At 47.0% G+C, this 24,482-nt stretch overlaps 1 protein-coding gene across 39 annotated transcripts in view; it reads right to left on the minus strand.

Moving 5' to 3' along the window:
• CACNA1C (calcium voltage-gated channel subunit alpha1 C) overlaps positions 1-24,482 on the minus strand; it is a 760,549-nt gene that overhangs the window by 72,972 nt on the left and 663,095 nt on the right. For 12 of the 39 annotated variants that reach the window (XM_043563302.1, XM_043563296.1, XM_043563305.1 and 9 more), the window contains 7 exons: positions 23,741-23,848; positions 22,846-22,898; positions 22,376-22,522; positions 20,808-21,009; positions 19,081-19,239; positions 18,351-18,461; positions 963-1,046 (listed from right to left, as the gene is read on the minus strand). In XM_043563302.1, the coding sequence (XP_043419237.1) occupies positions 963-1,046; positions 18,351-18,461; positions 19,081-19,239; positions 20,808-21,009; positions 22,376-22,522; positions 22,846-22,898; positions 23,741-23,848 (864 nt within the window). Of the gene's footprint in view, positions 1-962; positions 1,047-1,602; positions 1,687-18,350; positions 18,462-19,080; positions 19,240-20,807; positions 21,010-22,375; positions 22,523-22,845; positions 22,899-23,740; positions 23,849-24,482 lie in introns of all 39 variants that reach the window. The other 27 variants (XM_043563280.1, XM_043563287.1, XM_043563276.1 and 24 more) reach the window with 5 other exon arrangements.

A 24,482-nucleotide genomic window follows, 5' to 3' on the forward strand; every position in this document is an offset into this window, starting at 1 on the left:
CAGGAACTGGAAGGAACTGTATAGGAGGAGGCAACTTGGGAGAAGGTGGCAGGAGGCCCTGGGTGGGGGCAGGGGCTGGGGTTCTGTCTGAGGCTAGGGAGCCGGGGGCTGGGTTGTGATGGGGTCGGGAGTGGGAGAGAACCAGGCAGGTGCAAGAGTCAGTTCTCCAGGAAGGTTCATGTGGGAGTGAGACGCTCATCCAGAATCTGCTTCCACAGCCAGGGAAGGAAAGGCTGTGGAAGGAAAGACCCTGGGAAGAGCTCCCAGTGGATCACCCAACTGCTTGGTTCTTTGGCCACTCCAGAGAAGAGGGATCTGAGCAGGGGTCCTGACATGGTCGGTTCTCCTCTCCCAAAGGAGCCTGGGGGGACTGGGCTGCCTGCAGGGGCTGCTGATGTTAAAATGGCAATGGAGCCCTTCCTTTCAGTGTGAATGTAATGGGCTGGTCTCTGGGCTGACAAGGCAGGCAAAGTCCAAGCCTTAACTTTGGTGTTCCACTGTGAGGGAGCTCCTTTCCAAGGTGCCATGGGAGTGGAAGGTGAGACAGGGAAAGGCAGCAGTCTGGAGGTGAAGGTGGGGGTGAGGAGAGGCTTGGGTCCCTGCCCCAGCAGTGGCCCAGAAGTTGTAAATACCCCTTTGCTCTGGCACTCTCTGTTTCCCATAGCTGCATCCTCCTATACAGTGTGAGTCATGCCAGGCTGATTGTAAAGGGAGAGAGAAAAGATGCAGCAATCGAAAAAGGAAAGGGGAGGCCTAACTCGTTCCAAAAGTTAAAAAAAATCAAAATAAAGCAACAGGAAAAAAATCCTTTAAACCAACTTAAACAAACAAATAAAATAAACAAAATGAAAATAAGGAGGTGGGGAGGAGAAAATAAAATGAAGGAAAAAAAATGAACCGGGGAACGACAAATGAGTGTTAGAACAGGCACGGACAGTCAGGTACAGACGCCATGTACTTACGTTTACCTCGGTGATTGCTATATCAACAATGCTACCCACAACAATCAAGGCGTCAAATGTATTCCATGCATCACAGAAATAGTGCTGCATGGGGCAGAAAAGCCGAGGAAAAGAGAGAGAAAGAAGAGAAAAAAAAAAAACCAACAACAAAGGAGAAAAACAAAACAAAAAGGAAGAGGAAAAAATGAAAAAAAAAAGCATGAAAGAAAGGAGAGAAGAGAAAAAAATGAGAAAAGAAAGAGGTTACGTGGGCATATTAAATACTCTCTTACCACTCTACAGTTCTGGCGGCTCAAACCTGGGCAACCTGGTTCTCACAGGGCGGAGAGGGCTGACAAAAGCTGGGTTAGTTCAAAGATTTCCCCTGTGCCTGCCCCTTCGCTCAGCTCCGGGCTCCTGGGCCCAGCACAGTGGGGCAGAGCTGGGACAAACAGAAAAAAAGGAGGAGAAGCTCCCACTTTTTTTCCCCCATAGACGACGGCAGGTTCAATAAAAAGCATGACTGGAGGGGGGTAAAAACAGGAAATTAAAAAACCAAAAAAATAAAAGGAGGTAAAGAGAGAGAGAGTGACAGAAAGGGAAACAGAGGAGGCAGAGGAGGAAGAAGGAGGCTTCCTGGGGAGGGCAGAGTCATACTCACATTAGTTTCACTGAGAATGACGTCAATTATGCTGCCAATTACGATGAGGAAGTCAAAAACATTCCAGGGATCACTAAAGTAACCCTACATAAGGGAGGGGCAGGCAGGATGGGGATTAAAAAGGAATATTAGACAGACAAGAACAGAGCAACATCACCATCAGAATCACCTTCCAGGCACCTGAGTGTTGCTGCTGGAGTTGTGAGGGCCCTTATCTGTGGCCAGGAGCCCAAGAGGGAAGCAGGTGGCTGGGAAGTGGCTGGTCCAACCTTCCTGCCCCACCCTCCCATGGTCACAAGGCCCCCCTTCCTCCAGGTCCATCCCACATAACCACCCTCCTGCACAAAGGCTCTTTCTGTTTCCCACGGGGGGTAGGAATAGACATGGGGGCAGGCAATGGGAGTTGCAATGGCACAGGGACATGGTTGGACTCAGTCCCTGCTCAGCGTTTCCTATGCCCCCAGTTCTTCTCCATCAGAAGGGCCTGTCTGCAGGCAGGGAGGGACACAGATGGAGGCAGGAGGGACATAGGTGTGTGATCCCCTTGAGGTGATTGGACTGTGGTCCTGTGGATGATTTGGGAATTCCAAAGGCCCTGAAAACCACAGCAGTGTGGTCCAGAAGGGTGGCCAGGTCATCTGGGCTCAGCAGTGACTCATGTAAAGAAAGCTCAGCAATAATGAGAGGACTGCCTCATAAAAACAATACCTCTAATAAGCTGGACTCTATGCAGCTAGAATCAGGGTCATCCCTGTTCCAGCACTGGACATGCCCTGGTCTTTCCAGGGACAGCTCTGTTCTGGCACAGGTTTTACTAACTGAAAGGAGACAGAGTCCAGGTCAGTCTTCTAGTTCAGTAATGTCAGATAGAGCCCTAGACAGTGCTTTCAGGGGTATCTCCTATGCACCTCCCCCAGCTTCCTCTCCTAACACCATCAGTTTGATATAGAGTCCCGTTGAAATGCAAATGCCACCCAAAGTGAATGAAATTATCAAAGCCTGAGAACTGGATTGATAGGGGTGGTCTGGGTAGAGGGAATGGGGATGCAGGCTTCACAAGAGGGGACTGGAGGCAGTGGTGCCACGGAAGGGAGATTATGGGACAGAGTGGGAGGACTAGTGTCCAGACTTCACCACTTCACCCTGTGTTCATGGATTTCATTGGTGTTCCATCATATTTGGAGAAGGGGAAGAGATGATTTTGAAAGACTATTTTGAGGTCTTGGATGATGAGTCAACCCAAGGATAGGCTGTCTCAGATATCCTAGAGGATTCCAGGAGTCCTGGGAGGGTGGACTCTTTACAGAGAAGATAGGTGTCTTGGGTCTGGACCACCTGCCTCTGAGAGGTGGAGGAGTCTAGAGAGCACTGCTTTGTGGTCACATGGGGTATATGTGCACAGTTCAGGCAACCCCAGGAACAGGATAGTCACATTACCCAGGGGTGGAAAGGAAAGGACTTAGTACTAAAGATATTTATCTTCTTAAAAAAAGGACATTACATTTGCTTCTTCAGTTTTTCAAGGAATGTTCTGCAAAGGGGACAAGACAGGGCTGGGCCACATTTGTTCAGCAGGACCAGCATTTTCCTATTCTCTGAGACACTAGCTGGGGCCTCGAGGTTGCTGGTGGCAAACTCTAGAGGTTGGGGAGTGGGTATGAAAGCATTAAGGGTCCTCTGAGAGTTTCCCAGACCTCTTTCCCCAGTTCTCTTGAAGGCTGCCAACTCTCCCTTTTAATATGCTACTCACAAGAGCCAAGAGTGTTCCTCCATCATCCTGGCTCTATCCAGCTCCCTTAACTTCCCCACTTCCCGGCCATGCCCTCTTTCCAGAGGGATCGCAAGACATGCTGTCCTAGGGCTGTTATTCTTAGTGTGGGAGGTCAGGTCACAGGGAAAGGGGCCTCTCAGTTCCCAGGCATTTCTGCCAAAAGAAAACAGAAACGCCAGCGCGGAGACTTTGGACAGCTAGACTGGAGAAGCAGAGGTTGGCCAGGGCGTGGGTTAGGTGAGGGTCAGCTGGAAAACATGGCTTTCTTGTTGGCTTCCCAGAATAGTTTCTGAATATACGAGAGCCTTTGAGGCAGAGGGAGACTGTTCTCTTCTATTTAAGTCACATGTTATGAGCAGGAAATAACTAATTCCCTCCCAGGTTCTTAGATATAATTCACAGGGCAAAGGGAGAAAATGGATTTTGAAAGAAGGGAGGTAAAGAGTGAAGACCCCAAATGATATAAATATATATGTGTTTTAGACTTTGGAAAACACTGGGAGAGTCTCTCTAGGTGGAAATACCATCTCTTTGGGGAGAGATATTTCAGAAGGGAAGGAGAGGTGGGGTTGAGGAAGAAAAAGGAGAGAAACAGGAACCAGAGCAGAGTCCAGGAATATTCAGCATCTAGCCTAGAAAACGTGGTAACAAAACATTATTTGGGTGTGGGGGCAAGAGGAGAGATAGGAAGGGGGAAGGCTCAGCATTCAGGAAAGGAAGAGGAGTTGGAGACTTCTCATTCACCAGAGACCTGAAACAAAATGGGTGAGCCGGCCTGGTCTGCAACGCCTCTGAGAGAGGAGAAAAGGGAAGGAAGGCAGAGAGTAGGGCAAAGGCCAGGATAAACACACAGGTTAGTCACCTGGTGAGCACCAGGGGAAGGACTGACACCTAAAGGGACCCTGCCAACTACCCAGTTGGGCAACACTCATTACCCTTTCTCTAGGGTTTCTTTGTGTACATGCAGACAGAGGAAAAACACACGCCAGCCCATTCCTCCTTGACCATGGCCCTCTCCCAACCTTTCATGGCTGGCTTCCATTGGTTGGACTCTCTTGAGATGAATGCCTCATGCCTCATCCTTGCCATCACCAGGCTGTGCTACTGAGGCTTTTCATTGACTCCTCTGTCCCTGGCAAGATACCTGGTAGGCCCAGTGCCAGCGCCTCCAATGGGGGCAGAGACCGACCAGTTGCCTTATTGCCAAGGGCTCCCATGGACTCTTCCCGAGAAGATTTACACACAGCTAGAATGCATGGGTGAGGGAGCATGTTTGGGGTGGGTGGGTGGCAGGATCCCTTTAAGAGACAGATTTTCACCCTGACTCGTCCATACACCCACCTTCCCACTCCTCTATCCCATAAGCCCATCAATTCTCTAAGCTGGACCATGAAGACAGTTTCAGACCCAGTTTTCAGGTCTCTGTTTCCTTGGTCCACCTCCTCCCTGCCCCCCCCCCCCCCCGCAACAGTCCTTCCCCCCACCTGTTCCAAACCCATCCCCAGAAACAAGGTGATCTCCTCCATTTAGACACCTGGCCAAATCCCTATGTGGGCAGGGCCTAGAGGAATATTTTTTCCCCTGCACACTCTGGAGTGTAAGAGCTTAGTATTCTCTCTCTCTCTCTCTCTCTCTCTCTAACACACACACACACACACTGTTTAGCCCACCACCTTATTTGCTGGAAACCACAGGTAATACAGATTTTGCGGGTGTAATGGAAGAAGGAGGGTGGGAAAAATCGTAGACTTTTTCTCTTATCAAATCAGTCTAACCTGGAGCCAAGCTGTACCTGTGACTCCTTCCTTCCCTGGTGATGAAGTCCCAAAGGGTAGGGTAGAAGTCAAGGTTAGGAAGAGGGTTTTCCTTGCTCTCCTTGAAATGGCGAACCAAACCTCTTAATGTCCAGCTCCTCAGAGACAAGCAGGGTTGATCACCCAGAAGGGATGGTGTTTGGGGCGCTAGAAGGCTTTCCCTTGGCTTCCTTAAATCCTGCAGATGTAGTGGGTTTTCCCCTTTCAAATCCCAGGCTTTGGGGATTAGTTTGGAAGACGGGCCTCTCCTCTGGCCTTCCTGGGGCTGGTCTCATGTGTATCCACTCAGGCTGCCAAGCGGCCACCCCAGTGATGTTGCTTATACTCTCGGCATCACCCGTTTTCCTGAGTGCTGCTGGACCCCTGCTCACCGGCTGAGGTGGACTGACAACATGTAGACCAACCTGATTCTAGCTTTAGCAAATCATTGTTGGAAAGGAAAAGTTGCTGCAAAACACCACATTGTGCATTTTGAGTACACAAGAATTGTGGATTTCCTTCCCTTTTGGATAATCTGTGCCCTGATTCACCTCCATCAGTGAAGTTTCCAAGTCGAAAGAGCACATGGTCTCTGGAGGTAGGTTGTTGGCTCAAATTCTACTTCTGACACTTTACTAGTCAGGTAATCTTGAGCAGATAAATTCACCTCTCTGTACCTCAGTTTCCCCATGTGTAAAATGGGAAAACTATAGGGTGATAGTGGGGATTAAGTGAGGCAATGCTTGTAAAGCATTTAGACCTGTGCCTGGCCTAAAGTAAGCTCTAAATGAACATGGATGACTGTCAGGATTAACTTGAGCTCATCTACCTCTCTCCTCATTAAGCAGGATTCACAAGTTCACTTTTGGGTGTGGGACTGAGTAGAAGGGAAGGCAAAGCACAGGTGTGTGGAAGAAGTGGGGAAGAAATAAAAGGTTCTAGGATAGTGAGCTTACCTTTTGTCTGCATCTAGGGCCTTTTCTGCCTACCTTGAGTCATGAGTGAGTACTTTGACTGTCTTTTGAGACTCTTGAAAGAAATCTTGCTAGTACCATTTGGAGATTAATGACAGTTTGTGAGTTGTCATGGCTCAATTTTGTTCGACTCAAGGTCATGTAGACAGTTAACTGCCAGGTTCTTAGAAACCACTATCTGTGTTGGCGGAGACCCAGGCCCTTGTTCTTTTGCCTAGAAGGCTGGGAGGAGAGGATGGGCTGCCACGTGGGTCTGTTTTCTGCCTCTGATCCCGGAGAGCAGGGCTGCTACAGAGAGGTTATAGGCACGTGCGTTTGCCCTTGAATTCTAGATTCTTAGCTCCTTCCCTGCCCAGAGCCGAGGTCTCCTCTGTGATCTCAGAGGCAATAAAAGCTAACAGGTTGGTGGTGAGAAGGTATCACAAGAAAATCTGGGATTATGTTGTGTCTTCTTAGGGATTTTGAGGTAATGATGATTTTGCTGCCATCATTTTTTTCCCCCTCTTCTCTATTCCTGCCTGCCCACCTTCAAATCTACTTCTGATGGTAAAGCAAAGAAACACAGAGGAGGTGATGAGGAAACTTTCCTAGCCCCGATGCGGAAGCTGACCTGGACTTTCAGTCTGTCTGGGGGTGTTTACTTCCAGAGACACTAGAGCCCCAGAGAGTGTTGCCAGGCACAGTGTCCACATGGGAGACCTGAGCTGAGATTAGCAGTGGAGGTGCTGGAATTGAGACAGAGAAAGGCCAGGGAAGGAAGAGTGTCAGAGGGAGGGAGAGCCCAGCTGGCAGGAGGCAGAGATGGCAGAGAAGCAAAGGAACTGCAGGAATCAGGTGAGAAGCAAAAGGTGAGAAGGGCATGGATGGGGAAGGTCATGAAAGGTAGATGGCAGAGGCAGAGGGAAGGATGAAAAGAGGTGTGAGAGAGGAAAAGCCATACAGATAGTGGGAAGGGGGGAAGAAGGAGAGAGGAAAGGAGAAAGAGGGGGAGTGGAGGGGAGCGTGAGAGGTGGCAGGCAGGATGCACAGTGCCCAGAGGTGGACTGCGGTCTCTGGCAGCTCTGCATCTCAGGGGGGAAGCTGGGAGTCCACACAAAGCTGGAGGAGGGGGCTCAGGCCACCTGCTGGAGGCAGGGCCTAAAATGGAAGGGAGAGGCCAACCATGGTTCATCCTCCCCCAGGGGAAGGGGGTCCCTGAAAGAGAACGAGAGCCCCTGCTTGAGTGAACAAGCATTTGAGAGAAGGTACATGAGGCAGGGAGCTGAGCAGAGGTGCTGGTGTGGTGGGGGGAGGTGCCCAGGTCCTTGGCAGCACTGGTCTCTCCTGGGTTTGGGGACATGGGACTGAGGCACGGGTGGGGGTGGGGGGAGAGCGAATGAGCCAGGGAGAGGCGCTGAATGCAGCTGGCAGCACCGCAGCCATGGGAGAGTCGATCTCACAGAGTATCAGGGAGCAAAATGGTAACTGACACCAAGCAGAGATAATATGAATTGTATTATGTTAGGATGTCATTTAGACATAACAGTAATCATGGAGATTAGTGGTGTCTAAAGGCGAAGTGGTAAATGGAGCACGCAGCTGCTCCGGGCACCTGGAAGCCTGGGAGGCAGTAAGGATTCTGCCTTCTTCTGTCAGCTCCTACCCTGTGGTGTGTTCATTCAGAGGCTCCTGGAGGCTCACACTGTACAGAATAACTGGGGACAGTGGACACAAGGGGAGGAGCCAGCAGGGGGCTGGGGTTAGGGACTGGGTCCTTGGCCCTGGGGAGAGGAGACCCGAGGTGGGTGGTGTGACAGGGCTGCCCTTGAAGTTGTTGGAGGAACTGGACACTTTGAACTGGAAATCTTCTCCATGTTTTTTTTTTAAATTAAGTTTTTTTCATCCCCAGGAATGTTTCAAAGGCCTTCTTTCATTTATTTATCTTAGGAGCACACAATGAGCACTTACTAGGTGCCTTACCAGGTGCCACAAGATTGAATAGATCTGACACTTGCACTCTTCCCCCCGGGAGCAGATGAAAAACTGGGGGTTATTGACTAAGTTCCTTTTGGGGACACAGAAAGCTCTTTCTGTGCCTCAGCATGCACCTGGGTGGGCTGCAGGATCCCAGTGGCTGCTTCCTGCTACTACTGAGCTGCTTTCTGCCCAGGTCTCCTCCAGGACCAGGGTGCTGGATGGATGTGTCCCCATGGCAGGGACAGGCCGGGCAGACACATTGCAATGTATGCAGGCAACCTGCAGTTCAAATAAACACTACAGACATGCTCTGAAGGACAAGGGAAGGCAGAGAACAGGCAGTGTTGGGAGTGGGTGAACGAGGAGACTGAACTTGGACCTTGACAGCCTTCTGTGGTCTGCCTGCCTTGAGTCCTCTCTCCAACCCAGCTGGGAAGACACTCCAAACCCAGATCGGACAGGTCTCCTCTGTGTCCTTCCTGGCCTAATGGGCTGACCCCTGCTTAGTGAAGGGGTAGGGGTGACCAAAGCGCAATTGTGAGAGGCAGCACCTGTGCCCACTTTAGTGCATGAAACGTGAACTGAATGAGCTACTGCCCTGTTTCCAGAGATGAACCTTGAGTTGTGCAGGCAGGTTCCCATAGCCTCTGCCTCCTCCTCTGTCAAACAGGAGCAATCACTATGCAGCCCTCACAGGCTCTGTGAGGACAGCCTCAGTTCACACGGGACTTGTTCAGCGCCTACTGGTTGCAGTGTTGCTGCGAGGACCCCTCTACTGCTGCAGTCTGAGCAGTCAGTAGGGTGGCCTTGCCCATGGCCTTCCTGCACTGCCCCCTCTCCTATAGTAGCAGCTTGGGAGCATCGGCAGAGCCTCAGACCTGGTGGGGCAGGTCTGAGGATCCCTCTTCCCCTCCCAGACTCAGGGTGTTCTGGTTTCTTTCTCAGTGGCAGGGCTGGAGAAGCGAACCACGGCGTACTTTCCACAGGGCTTCTTTACACAGTGTGAATAATTTCCCACATTAAATAATTAAATGTAATAGCTAATACCACCCTTCCCACACAAAGGCTTTATGCAAGTCATGTAATTATTTTTTATCATTCATAGTGACTTTTAAGCTCTCAAACGCCAGGCAGGAAAGAAACCTGTCACAATGTTGCAACAATATGCAAATCCCCCGGTACTACAGCCACGGTGGGGAGGCCCCTCCCTGACAAAGCCCATTTGTGGCTGTCTGCATGCATTGTTTGGCATCAGGTACCCTGTGGACATCCCACAAATAAATAATAATCAGGCTGCTAAGAAACAGGCAGGAGCTACGCCCTACCCAGCGGGTACCTCTTGACTCTGCTGAAGTCTGCTGCCAGGGGCTCAGGGAGTTGTTACATGGTCCCTCCTTGCTGCCTCCCTTCCTTCTCTTTCCGTTTCTACTCCTTTGAATGAGACTTACATATGTGGGGAGTTTCTGGGTTGAGGGGGTTCCCCTGCTGGTGGGAGACTCTGGTTTCTTAATAATTTGGATAAACAGGTTTCAAATATTTCGAGAATTAAATAAGAGGCTGAATGAAGTCCTACCTTAGCCTAGGGCAGTAGTTCTCACTATGGGGTGTGCACTGTCCTCTAGGGTGTTTGGGAATCTGTGGGAGCACCCCTAAGATTCGGGGGGATGAAACTGGTATTTTGTAATGGGGGTGGGTAGACCAAGGATGCTAAATGTCCTGCTATGCATGGGACAGTTCTGCCTAATGAACTGTGGTGTGTCCTGTATGACTTTTGGGAGACACGTAGGGTGCCACATGCAAATAAGGACCGCCACTTATAACTTAAGTTTTTATTCTAAGGTCTCATATCTCTGCTCTTTCCTTGACTTCTACTTTTTGTGTGGAATGAATGCTACTAAATACAGACTTTCCCCACTGCATTAAAATTCAAGGATTTTATATATATGTGTGTATATATATGCATATAATATAAAATTTATGTACATAAATATTACATTACATTTAATATATAAATATTACCTTATGTGTATAGAGGTGAATTTTGTGTACATAAAGATTTATGTTTCCTCTGATTTTCTTTAAGAAGAATTAAGGAGGTATCACAAAGTGTTACAAAAAGAGAACTTTGGTTCAAAAAGGATAGAAGACAGCTAATCTAAAAGGATGTCTAATTTTCTACACAACTTTTAAAAGAAAATATTGCTTACTCTTGGAGCTTTTACAGTTGAATTTTCCAGGTTGGTGAGGGAATAGAAAGTCATTCAGTCCAAGAGTCATTCATACTTCTATATCTACACTGAACCTTGGCCATTAACCAGCCACTGAGGAGCTGCATCTCAGGGTTTACCCATGGTGTTCCTCAGGTAAGCATTCCCCAAGTGCTTTCACAGGATACACAGGTGAGATCTCCTTTGGGTGGAACTGTCCTTCCCACTGCGGGACATCCAACATCATTGGCCCGACCCACTCAACCCTCAATGTCAGTTTCACCTCCTTGGATCAGTGTGGGGCCCTGCAGAATCCCAAAAGTGTGTTCTGTGGAACAGTTCTGGGAGATATTAATTAGCATATCAAAAAACCCCAATGAAACAAAAGAAACAAACCAAAAAACAAGGATCCAGTCCCCTAAAAATGTTGCAAGTGTTGATTCTCATAGCCTTTCCTGGGGCTTTAACCTGGGGCAGTCTTGGAGCACATCCTGCATCACAGGCTCTGAGTCCTACCCGAAGAAACCTGTCTCATTACACTGAAGACAGCAGTTCCCTAGTTTAGGTGGCAATGTTAGGTCCTGCCGAATGCCACTCCAGATGGCAGCTCTGTAGGTATTAGCAGCCACTCTTTTGGCTTTCCATCTCTGCTTCCCTCTCTAGCTAGTTCTTGGGAGTGACCTGGGGAGGGTGAGAATTGAAGGGGGGTTTCCTCATAGGGTGTTAGACCTGTCATTGAGGGGTTGGGATCATCTCTGTGACGAAGGACACAGGGTTCCTCAGTTTTCTCAGGGGATGCTGTCTGTGGAGGACAGTTTTGGTTTGCTCTTATTCAGGTGACATTTCCAGAGACTGACAAGTACCAGGTGCTACTGTGTTAGCATCTGGAGGGATATAAAGGTGGGCAAGAGGTAGTCCTGTGAAAAGACTATCCTGACCTTCCTTTGATTCCTCTGCCTCACCCTCACACCTCTTCACCATTGGGCAATGTCACGACTCTGGCCACCTCTCTCTGTCCTCCACTGCTGTCACCTGTGCTTCCAGGAACAGACTCCTGCTTTCCCTCTTGGCACATAACAGTGCATTCTTCTTTAAGCAGTCAGCACGCTGACTCAAAAACATGAATCCAATTATATAATTCCTGCTAAGGCCCTGCTCCATGTGGTTTCTGAGGGGAGTCAGGGTAAATCCACACCCCTTACAGATTTTGAAGGGTCTATATCCTCTAACCTTTTCTCTTACTCACTGCTCTCAGTTCCTAAAACAAGCTGAGCTTATCCCTGCCTGCCTCAGGACCTTTGCTCTCACCTCTCCCTCAAATGCTCTTCCGGCCTTTTCAACCTCTGGGCCTCAGTTTAATGGTACCTTCCTGACAACCTTATCTCAAACAGGTGTCTCTTGCCTCAGTCATGCTCACCCTGTGGTGGCCTATTTTGCCCAGCATAGCACTTGCCCTATTCCTTAATCTCTTTGTCTCTGCACTACACTGTGAGCCCTGTGAGATAGTACCATGTCTCAACATCATCACTGAGGTGCTCAATAACCATTTATAGAAAGAAAAGATGGAAAAATCAGTACTAGTAAGTAGAAATGACAGAGGGGCACATTTCAGTTCAATATAAAGAAGGACTCCCAACAGAGCTGCCTGTAGAAATAGGAGATCCCTTATGGCAGAAAGGAAGAATGTGTAGAGATTTCTGCATTGATGGAAGATTGATGATCTTAATGGTGTTTTCTTTTTTTTTTTTAACGTTTATTTATTTTTGAGACAGAGAGAAAGAGCATGAATGGGGGAGGAGCAGAGAGAGAGGGAGACACAGAATCGGAAGCAGGCTCCAGGCTCCGAGCTGTCAGCACAGAGCCCGATGCGGGGCTCGAACCCACGGACTGCGAGATCGTGACCTGAGTTGAAGTCGGACGCTTAACCGACTGAGCCACCCAGGCACCCCAATGGTGTTTTCTGATATTACCATTTGGATTCTCTTTTCCTTTGTAATTTGCATCCTGCATGCATGCATTAAACTTTCACTGAATGCCTCTCATGGGACACAGAATTGCATATGAAACAGTTCTTGCCTTCCAGGAATTGGGCAATCTAATTTTTGTCTTCACATCTTGAAAGTCTTCTCATGTCAAGTGCATGTGCATGTACGTGTGCATGTGTGTGTGCACATACATTAATATGTAGGCTATTAGACGTCACCTATCAGGTGACTGTTCCCTCTCCTGAAAGTACCTGTCACTTCAGATTTGGAAGGGAAATCCAGGTGGTCCAGATAAATCCAGGGAAACAAAGGGCCAAGGACAGAATGAGGGAATGAGGGGTATAGGGAGAGAAAGGGCCTCAGAGGAGGTGGAAGGACATGGGAATGGAGTGACTATATCAGTTTACATAGACTTGTGAGAGTGGCTTGCCTTCATTCTGTCTCTGATTTGCTTATAAGGAAGAACATGAACATTTGCTGAGGACCCACTAGGTACAGAGTGACATCTCAGTTTGTTCATGTTTATTGTTTCAATTAGGGTGTAGTGGTTAGGGCTTGGCTTTTGAATCACCTAAACCTGCATTAAAATCCCCCCAAAACCAACAGCAAAAAACTAGCTCTGCCATCTTGGACACATTACTTAGCTTTTCTCTGACTTTCAGTTTCCTAAATACCATCATACTAGTCTCACAGATTGATTGGGATAGTGAATGGAGAATATCTAATGCAATGTTCTTCCGACACTTAATATATATTACTTCCTTCCTTCCTTGTTCCTGAATGTTACTTAATTTAACATATTGGAATCGATACACAATGGGTTCATGTGTTTATTCACTGCTTCTTAAGTAGAAACAGGAGTACCAGGCTGGATAGGTTTTCTGGGGATGAATGAGATAATGAAATGGGGACTCTGCAAGACCAAAGAGTGAGCCAAAGTCAGGGAGGTCTATTCTTAAAAAGGCGAAGTGAGCAAGGCTATGCTCACCAACCTGCCTGTCGTCACTGTTGTGTCCCTGGAACCAAGCACACTGCTGTGTCGGTGCTCAATACAGTATTTTGTTGAGTTGTTGGTGAACTTTAGCCTATTGGGAAACCTGGTCTGAAGTCTAATGGACTGGGAAAAAGAGTAGCTGGTGCCCCAGGGATCACCAGGGACACACCTTATATTCAGCCCACAGTAGCAAGACTAATTCCAGACCACACTCTTCCCACCTTCCTTAGGGTCTTCCTTAGCTCAGGAACCTGGTGGGACAGGACCCACAGGGAAGGAGGCTCAGCACTTGCAGCTGACAAGGACTGGGGAAGTCCAGGGATGAACTGGCCGAGTCAGGAGAAAATCCACACTGTGGGATCCTTGAGCAAGAGACTGCTGTCTTACCCTGTCAAGAGGGCTCCCACCATTATGAGTCAATTTCTGGTAGAAAATTAACAGCTGGAGAACAAGCAGGGAGAGTGAGGTAAACCATCTGGCTTTGTGAAGCCAGAGCAGCTGGGCTGAAGAAACTAAGACAGACAGAAGACAGCAGAAGCTGGGAATATTATGGGTAAGAAGCGGTGTCTGGAGCTGTGCTGCCCAATATAGCAGCTGCCGGCCACATTTGGCTATGTAATTTTAAATTAATTATAATAAATATATTTGAAAAACCCATCCTCCGCTGTACTAGCCACATTTCAAACATGCAATAGCCACAGGAGGCTATATTACTGACAGTGCATATGGAACATTGCAGAAAGTTCTATTAGATAGAGCTGGTCCAGAGGCCTCACTTCATCCCTTAGATTTGAAATGCCTCTGGACCCTAATTCGTTCTACAACAGGAAAGTCCTGAGGCTTCAGTTGCTCTTATTCAGGAAAGCTGGGGTACCAGGAGGGTCAATGAGGGATTTTCCTTGGGTTCTTTTGACCTCTCTGGACCATTCTCAGGCTAGGAAAGAGCTGAAAGAGGAGGCCAAGGTTTTGATCACAGGATGCTGCCAGGGTCAAATGCCCTTTAGCATCCTCCCCTGGGGGAGATACTGAGTGGGCAGCAGCCAAGGGGAAGGTGATACATCTCAGCAACAGCAGATCTGCTTCTTCATCCCTCCATGACCCATGTGAAAGTTTACAGGGAGCAGAGGAGTTAGGAGCCTTTTACTGCGGGGATTCCTACCTTTCTGGGCAACTGACTTCTGTTGAGGAGGACAAGCCTGGAGCCTCTCCTTCTCTCCCCACCTCCTCATTGTGCTTGCTGAGTCATTGTCAACAGTAAATCCCAGGCAGCCACGTGACATCATCACCCCTTCTGGTAAAACCTGTAGCTAACAGTGGAGTATCTGTGACCAGGTTTTTGCCTCTCCCTCCACGGTGATGTCAGAGCTGCCCAAATGGGCTAAAGCCTTGGAACAACCCAGGATCATTCTATCAGCCACCAGGTGGCTGGTGGCTCCCCTTTCACCTGACATTCTCACCTTGGGTAAAGTCCAATCTGAAGTTTTCAATGGGATTGTACTGAATCTATGGGTCAGTTTGAAGAGAAATGACATGTTTATAATATTGAGTTTTTCAACTCATGGACATGATATTTCTCAACTTACTTAGTTGTCTTTAGTTCCTTTCTATGAAATTTTATAGTTTTCTCTGTAGAGATCTTAGACATTTTTGGTTAGATTTATTCCTAGGCATTAGATATTTTTCAGCGCTTATTATAAAGTGTATCTTAAAATTTTTTTCTGTCTTTGCTGATGCATTTCAATTCATTATAGAACAGTGCAGTTATTTAGTTACCTTCAGAAAATTTTAACCAAGACTTTTCCATGCTGACCAAGTTGGTCCTGCACAATCAGGTAGGACCCAGGTACCATTCAATGTCTCCAAGTATCTCCTACTCTAGGGAAGGGATTTCCTTTGGCTTGCTATTAGGTGTAGAATCAATACTACTATTACCTACTGCATTCTCTTCAGACATCACCACAGATCTCTGAGGTGGGGGACTGATTGCTCTAAACTGGTTTATATTCACCCATAGTTTTTGGTGTGTTTGGAATAGAGTGTCAACTTGAGGAGTGGGGCAGTTGGATTTAGGGCAGGGATTTACTTGAGTAAATTCAGTTTCCATAGTGTGGTGAGGAGAACAGAAATGAAGAACTTGGCAACATCAATCACCATGAAGACAATGAAAGAACAAAGTAAGAGTACAAAGTGATCCAGCCAACTCTCTGACCAACCAACCAATCACAGACACTGAAAGAATAGAGAAGAAAAGTCAAGCACTGAGAACTTCAGGTAACTTCTCCCTGGTTACAATTGATGCCAGTCTTCTACACCCTTGCTACCTAACTGATCTTTCACACCCAATGCTTATAAGTGCAGACTCATTCATATCATAGATAAATAATCATTATAGTGAAATAAAAGGTGCTGAAGAGAATCTCAGTTAATGGTGAGATATGAAAGCTGTTCTGTATTTCAGGTCACTGTATACGCCACTGGTTCTTGGCTTATAACACCAGGGCTTCAAGTTGTTTCTGGTTTGATTTTATGCCAGTTTTGGAGGATGCTTTTCTTGGAGTCTATTCCCTAAATGAAGAACATAGCTTAATGAGAAACTAGGACACCCTGTTCTCTTCAAGTCTCCTTCCAACTGGTCAACCTTCCTTGCATGGCCAGCCAGGTCCAGTGACCCTTACCCCTCTTATTATCAGAAGTCTCTTTTGAGGTATTCACAGAAAATATCCATTTTTCTCTCAATTTACACCACAGTTTGACCCTGGCATGTGTGAAATGCAGTTGACCCCAGGATAGCTCTCTTATTTCTTTGGGAAAAGTTTCTCTTAATTTATTCCATCTTCTCACAATAGAAAACTAGGGATTGAGACAATTAGGAGTCACTCTATGGTTTAGACTACCTCAGCTAGCTACTTCCTAGAAAATGGCTTACTCCTTGATTTGCAGGATTTAGGTAAGGGTGTCTTTCAGGCATAAGCCCCTGCAGGGGTCAATTTCATTTTCTTCTTAGGGCAGTTTGCTTAATACATCTCCTGTACTTATGAGGTATAATTCAGAAAGTCCAATGCAGGGTTCTGCAGACTGCATCAGACACCATCAGAGACACATCTGAGTCAACTGTGGAATGACTCAAGGCTTTGAAATATTTAAACCATATGTCTCATGAAGCTAGGTGAAAACGATGCCAGTTTCTCTACTAGAGGCTGTCATCTGAGACTGAAGCTCAACTTGGCAATGATCCTGTATTCCCAGCCTCACTGGTCACATTGCTGTGGGCTGTGAACCTGTCAGTACTGCTGAGCCACATGACTTGGAATAGGACCACAGGTAAGCAGAGGTACTGTGGGCCCCATGGAAGGTGGCCAGGGACATTTAGTGGTCTTTTCTAGGCCAGGACAATATTTATGCCCCTGAATAAGACTGGGTTTGGAAGGGAAAGTGAAAAGAGTATATTTTCTGCCCTGGAGGAGGTAGGAAAACACCATTATTTTCACCAAATGACATTTATTAAGAGTCTTATCCTCTGAAAATTAGCCAAGATTCACAGGCATTCTTTGAGAGAAGGAGTATTACAAGAATATTGTCTGTCTTATCTTTGAAGTCTCTCAAAGGTTGTTTCCCTCTTTCTGAAAAGTACCCAGCAGAACACCTGACATGGAAGATGCTTGCTAACAGCTTGGCACAGTGGAAATGACATCGACTATAAAGTCAGAGGCACCAGATTCTATTCCCAGTTCTGCCACTTAATAATGGTGTAATTAATATTACACTTAATTGCTCTGAGCTTCATTTCCCTCTTTCCTAAAATGAGGATGCTAATACCTTTCTTATGAGGGTGTTTTGAAGATTATATGCAATGAGATATGTGTAGCACATGGCAGGTTATTCAGAAATGTTAGTTGAATTTTAATTCAAAGAAGATGACATCATGGTAAATGAATACAGATCCAATAGCCAAGGAGCACCCCCTCTGTCCCACTTAATCCCAGGACAAGTAAAAATTTGAATAAAAATGGAATATATGGTCAAGGACTCTTCCTTTTTGTCTCTTTTTGATGTGTTGTATCTGTAAAAACTAGTAAAGTAGGGGGAGAGAAGGCTCAAAAAGCTGGAGAGGTTTCCTCAAGTCTGGAGCCATATGATTCTCTTAAAACCAACTCTTTCCTTCTTACTGCTCTCCAAAAGGGGTTGTGGTAGCCAGAGAAGCCACTGAGTTGCTGCTATACCCTCCCTCAGGAGTAGCTGCCCATGTTGTGAATCCCAAGCCAGGGGATGCCAGTGATTCTGACCTGTCTTCAGGGGTGGAAGATGGTGGGTGATATTCAAGTCAGTTTACTCCTCCATTATTCAGGAGAAGGGAGTGGGGCTGGTTAGGGGGGCACAGAGAATCCAAGATGACAGGCAATCCAACCTTCCCTACCCTGCCTCATTCAGCCAATAGTTCTAATCTTTCTTCCAGGCTTTGTTTCTAGAAGTTGCTTATAATGTCTGCTTATAAGACATTTGCCCTTTTTGTACTGGAAAGTGCAAGGGAACAATGACGTAGCCTCCGAGGAGGGGAACAGGAGGTCCCCATGGGCTGGAATGCTGAGCCCTGAGCAAATGAAGCCCTGGCTGAGCTTGAGGGTGGTCTGTGCAGCTGATGAAGTGAGAGAAGAGTAGAACAGCAGCCTGAGTGAATCTGGGGGACTGGTTGTGAAGAGGTTTGGTTTGCCAGTTGGTGGGAATAGCTGCTTCTAGATTATGTGTTGGGGGGTGAGGGTGGAGACAGAGTAGGAAAGGGGAGAAGAAGGACCATCATCTGCCTCCTTGGAAGAAGAGGCTTGGCTCAGGGAGGAATCTGTTTCCTGTATATCCCAGCCATGGACTAGAGTAGAGACTCTATCTCAAGGGGTTGTCCTGGTCCAACTCCTGGTAGATTTAGGAGGTATAACATTTGTCTTCCAAGAACATGGGGTGTTTCACTGATTAGTTTTGCCCCTCACTCTCCTTCTTTCAATACTGGCACTCCTTCCTCCCCTTCTTCTCCATCTCTCTGGTCCCTGCAGATCAGACACCTTTTTCAGAGGCCTACCTTGGGTTTGAAGGCAATGAGCTTCAGAATCATCTCCACAGTGAAGAGGCCAGTGAAGAGCATGTTGAGGATGTTCATGGCGATTTTGAATAGGCAGCTCTGGCCATAGTGCTGAGGGGAGGGGAAAGGTTGTGAAAATGAGGCGGGAACATCCCTACTCCTCACCACCCTCCTCTCAACAGAGATCTTCTTTGAACTAAAACCTGGAAGGCCATTCACATCTCCATGGGCAGTAAGATGGACTCAGGAAAACCTACAAATTCTTCTCTTCTCTGCTAGCTCTGAAAATGCAGGTTGACAGAATTCTGTGTTCCTGCTTTGATTGGTTATGACAACTTTATGGAGACTTCTGGCTCTCAGGAGAGCTCAAGCACAAGTTGACTTCCCTGAAGACAGGCAGATATAGAACCAACCTCTACACCCATGCCTCACTGACAATAATGAGCTCTTCAAGCTCCCCCTCTGTTCTCCATTTCCTTCACTCTAAATGTTTTCTTAACCCAGGCTCCTATGGATTCTTTCATAAGATGCCAGAGAGGAGCTCATCCTTGAAAGGGATACTTATCTTTCTCTATCTGGGAAAAGAAGACAGTTCTGCTCTTTCTGCTTCCTTGGTCAATATGAAGGTGACACGCTAGAGACAGCCAGGCAGGTCTTTTACACTTCATATCCTCCCCTAGCATTCTCCCTCCTGCAGGCATCATGTATCCAGGGCCCCCCTTGCACTGACCTGCATTGCCAAGCAGATGGTGTTGAGCAGGATGAGGACGAACATCAGGTATTCAAAGTAGGTGGAGTTGACCACGTACCACACTTTGTACTGGTGCTGGTTTTTGGGGATGTACCTCCGCAGGGGCCGGGCCTTGAGGGCATATTCCACACACTGTCGCTGGGAGGGAGGCAGCGGGAGGGTTGGGGTGGGAATGGAGAGAGGGGGTTAGTAACCTGGATGATGTGTGTGGGGATGGCAGAGGAGTGTGGGATGTGGATGAAACTATACACCTTGGGAGTCAGAGAAATAATCTACTGCTCTACCTCATTTATAGGTTTGAGAGACTATTTGGACTTTAAAAAAATTTTTCTGTAACTCCCTAAATGAAGGAAAGAATTGCCTCTAGTCAATCTCCTTACCAAGATTTAGTCATGGAGTTTGTGTCTCATTTTCTCAACTTGGTAATGTCTGGTATGCTGCCAACAGTTGGCATTTGATAAATACTGAATGACAGTTCCTCTTCCCATTGGTTATTTCCTATACCACAGATGCTCCTTGGGGCACTTCCCTCCTCAACTTTTCCTCCTATCCTAAGTCAATCTTCCTTATTTACCCATGTACACAATATCTGAAGATAGTTCATGGATAGGGGAGGAGATCTTAGGCTGACGACATTCCTGAGACTCCAGAACAGATCTAGTTCATTTCTCTGCACTGTGCCCAGATTCCTATGTCAGAAACTGGCGAGTCATTCCAGCCTCTTCCCTTACGCTCAGCCTCCACACCCAATCTCTAAGCCTGACCAATTTTATTTCCTCTTATTTTCTCCACCTCCACTATCATTAACCTGATAGTAGATGAGGGTCTAATCATCTCTCATCTATATTTTCTAATTGGTCTCCTTCTTTCCTGTCTTTCTTCCAATCCAAAGGTCATAGAACAGCCAGAATGACGAGTCTAAACTCAAGATGTTGACATCAAAGTCCATGAGAGGTCCAGCTGGTCTAACTGGTGTAGAGCTGAGTGTCTTGTGCTATGTGCTTTCCCATATGAGACCTTAAGTTACTCACACACAGGGATATAACTCCTCCTTACTCTCCCCATTGAGGAGTCTAGCTGGGGAACTGACCTCAGTGACAACATGTTGCAGCCCACTGTAACAGCTTCATTCTTCACTGATGGAGTTGCCAACTTTCTCAGAGGCCACAGAATACCTTACTGTCCTGGCATTATCACATTATTCCTACTGAAGCCTCTTTCTTGCCCCCACCTCATGCACAGGCCTCTTTGTTTTACTTAAACCATTTAAGGGTTTTCTAAGGCCCTTCTCTTCCTCACCCCTGAAATCCTCACTGCCTCATTGCTCTAGTTTCTTTCTTCATTATCAGTGTGACAACCCACGTGGGCACTTATTAACTTGTTAACTTCTAAGAGATAGGGTGTGAGGTTTTTTCTCACAGCATCTATCATGGAGTCTCCTTAAGTAGGTGCTTAACAAATATTTGTTGGCTGAATATCAGATTCAGGATTTGCAGAGATTTGCATTTCTTTCGTCCAGGGCCTTCCAGAAGACTGACAGCCCTATTCCCTTGTTGAGGAGCAGACAGATGATCTTAGCATCTGCATAGATCTCTCTTCTGACCTCAGCCTCTCTTCTGGGTTGGCCACAGGCTGCCAACTGCTGTTATTCCTCGCATGCTCCCCACCCGGCCCTGCCACCTCTACCTCTCTTCCTAGAAAGCTACCTGGTTCTTGTCCAGTTCACAGTTCTTGTATTCCTGCTCCCCCTGCTCCTGGAAGGTGACGATGACAAAACCCACGAAGATGTTCATCATGAAGAAGGCAATGATGATGATGTAGATGATGAAAAAGATGGAGATCTCCACACGGTAGTTGTAGATGGGGCCCTTGTCTTCTGTGTGGGAGTCGATGGAGCGGTACAGCAGCCTGCAGGAGGAGACAAGCCCCACAGAGGGAACCGGAGAAGCAGTGTCACTTCTGTGGAATGACAGCACCACTACTCCTAGGTATCCTCAGGATCAAGGGTGCTGGAAACAGCTATAGGCTGGGAGTCAGAAGATCTGGGTTCAAGTTCCAGCTCTGCCACTTACTGGGGTGGGACCATGGACAAATCAATCTCTTTGAGCCTCAGATTCTTCATTTGTGAAATGGAGAGACAATAATTCCTGACTTTCCTACCTGGCAAGATAGTTGATATAGTGTATACGAGGGTGTTTTGAAACTGTCAAGAATTTGTAAAATGAGTCATGGACATTGATTTCAAATACTGGAAACATCAGTAAATATTGAAACAGCTTTGCAAACTGGCATAGGCTCAGAGGATGTTACAGTGAGCATAAAATAAATCTATCTGAGAGCAAATATCCATTTAGATAAAAATATTAGGTAAAAATGACCCAAGCTTATTCAGATCATCAACAATGGTTTGGGTTTATACTTAGGTAGTTTATATATGTATGCCATTATATGTGTATGTTTCTCTTCATGGACAGGGATTAACTCCTCTCTTTCTTTTGTTACTCTGCACAGTACTTGGTTATTCTCTAGGTATCATCTATATTTTACCATATAATAATGGGACTCTTATCTAAGATCCATGTGTGGTTACTGACTTAGGAATATTTAGAATTTTCTTTCTTTTAGATGATAATTTCCCTGGAGTGCACTGGGTGGGACGTACAGGGAAGCAGGTGTCTATACAAAGATATATGGAACACCTGATGCACAAGCTGCCTGGTAGAAGTGATAACAGTGTAAAGGGCCAACCAGGCTGGTCTAGGCATGATCTCTGCAGAGGAATTTGGACTCAGGCTTCCATCCTTTTCTTACTTTTCACCGTAATTATAGACAAGGCTTTTTCCAAAGGAGACTGAGGTAGAGTCTAAAACAGATATCTTTGCCATCTCTACCCACATTGAGTGCATGTTGGGATCAGTAATTTTGAATCCTGTCTAAGGGCTATCTAAGGGCTCATACCTACAGAAACTCACCCCATTCCTATGTGCCATGAGAGTAATGATAAAGACCCCTATCATTGTAGCTCACTCTGAAGTAGGGAAGGAGAGCTAAAAGAAGACCATTTTTGGTTGGAATTTCTGAAAATTTGACATCTTCCAGAAAAAGAATAGTCTGTTTCAGCAGTGACCATGGTATGCAGATTGTCTAGGAACAAACCCTCATTGTTTGGGGAGGACACAGGTAAGCACGACCTGAGTGTGGGACAGTAATAAAACTTGGGGGAATAGCTTGGGCTCTAATATCAGGGTGGACAGGCTGTGATTTGCATACTCACTCTGGCCACCCCTCAAAGGTGGAGACGGTAAAGAGGGCCATCATGGCTGCCAGAACATTGTCAAAGTCAAACTTGCTGTTTTCCCAGCTGCGAGGCTGGATGATGGGGTGGTCAACTTCCCCATCCTTGTATGTGATGTAGTTACCCCTGAGAAAGAAGGAAGAGTTAATTCTTGTGTTTCTCACCTTCCTTCACACCTGACCCACCAATGACTCCTGGCTTGCTGGGTGGGATGAGACTGGCTAGGCTAAACCCCACAGTGTGAGCCGTTGTGAAGAACTTCAGTGGGTAGACCTTTCAAGAATAGATAATCTTACATTTCATGTCAACAGTATCACATTACCCAAAGGTAGAAGTCCACCTGTCAGTGCTATCTGAGAAAGAATGGACTGTCCTTCCTCTCAGGCCAAGTCACTAACCTCCCAGAATTAACTATCCTTTGTGCTGGCTGCCCTCCAGCTTGTACTCACTTGCATTCCGCCTCGGTCTGCTTGGAACTATCTGAACAGGTGTAGAGCTTTCCCTGGAAGGCAAAAGAACAAAGTGATTGGAGATGTTCATTAATCAATGAATCAGTCAAGAAATGATTAGTGATCATGTTTATAGCCCAGCACTGTGCTAGGAACTTGGGGCAAAAAGGACAAGGTGAGCAGAATCTAACAGGGAAGCCATGACTCACATATACCAAGCAGTCAGTGACTAAAGATGCTCAGTGCTGGATGTACCATTGAAATTTTTAAAAAAGGGGAGAACTCCACTCCACAAGAGCTGGACTCTTTTGGCTGGCCTAAAGAAGGTGGAAGTGGAACAGATCTCAGAGGGACAAATTAAATGGCTGGAAATCAGGTGAATTTATATGGTCAGTGGGAGAGGGCAGGGGGAAGAATGCTTCAGAAATAAAAGGATTAAGGCAGAAAGAGCAGAAACCAAGGAAGCCAGCCTCACTGTAGCTGGGGGGGCCTTGTCAGGAGGCAGTGAGAAAGAACCTGGATGGATGCAGTGTTCTGAAAGCTGGCTGGAGAAGGGTGGATTTGATGCTGTCAATAATGGGGGACCACTGCGGAGGTTTGAGCAGGTGACTGGCATGAGGCTTCAGAGGATAAAAGTCCCTCTCCCTTTCTTGCTAGAAGGAAGGGAAGGGATCAGAAAGGCAGGCTGCGCTGCAAGACCAAGGGGGTCCTTGGCTTGGTGGAGAGTCCTCCTTCCCAGTGGGGGAAGCTGAGGGGAGGGTGTTTGGAGGTTCCACTCATCCTAAGTCTGACCCAGGCCGCTGTCCTCTTTTGAGTGTATCTGCCAGGAATCTTTCTCAGGCATGCTGACAGGAGGGGAAGGAAGCAGGAGCACAGATCAGAGCCAAGCTATTACCTTGAAAAGCTGGACCCCGATGCAGGCGAACATGAACTGGAGCAGCGTGGTGACAATCACGATATTCCCTATGGTTCGGATGGCGACAAACACGCACTGGACCACGTGCTGTGGTGGAAAGGGAAGGCAGGGGACAGGTTTCAGGAAGTGCCTACAGCCTGAGCTTCCGTTAGCCAAGGCACGAACCTCTTGAGGGAGGCTCATGGACAGCCCCTTTGTCACCAGAGTGAAAATATGACTCAAAGAGGCAAAGCACCTTCCCAGGTTCACATGGTGATGGGATCCAATGGAACTCAAAGTCCCTTGTTGGGCTTTAGGTGACTATAGGGACAAAAGCTCTGCTAGTTTCCCATTTTATAGGTGGAGGAATATGGGGGCCTCATCTTCATGTGGGGGCCCTGGGTTTGTGTGTGTGTCTCCTTTATGCACACGTTTTGCTTAGAAGTTCTGATTTTGTTTTTTTTAAGTTTATTTTATTTATTTTAAGAGAGAGAGAGAGAGTGCAGGGGAGGGGCAAAGAGGGAGAAAGAGAGAATCCCAAGCAGGCTCCATGTAGCTGGGCACAGAGCCTGATGAGGGGTTTGAATTCGTGAACCATGAGATCATGCCCTGAGCTGAAACCAAGAGTCAGACACTTGACTGACTGAGCCACCCAGGAGCCCCTAGAAGTTCTGATTTTGAATAGCTGCCTATCCTTGTTCTCTTTACCCTGAAGTGAGACTAGAAGTACAGGCTGGAGAGT

The sequence above is a fragment of the Prionailurus bengalensis genome, chromosome B4 (genome assembly GCF_016509475.1).
Source record: "Prionailurus bengalensis isolate Pbe53 chromosome B4, Fcat_Pben_1.1_paternal_pri, whole genome shotgun sequence".
Lineage (NCBI taxonomy): Eukaryota > Metazoa > Chordata > Mammalia > Carnivora > Felidae > Prionailurus > Prionailurus bengalensis.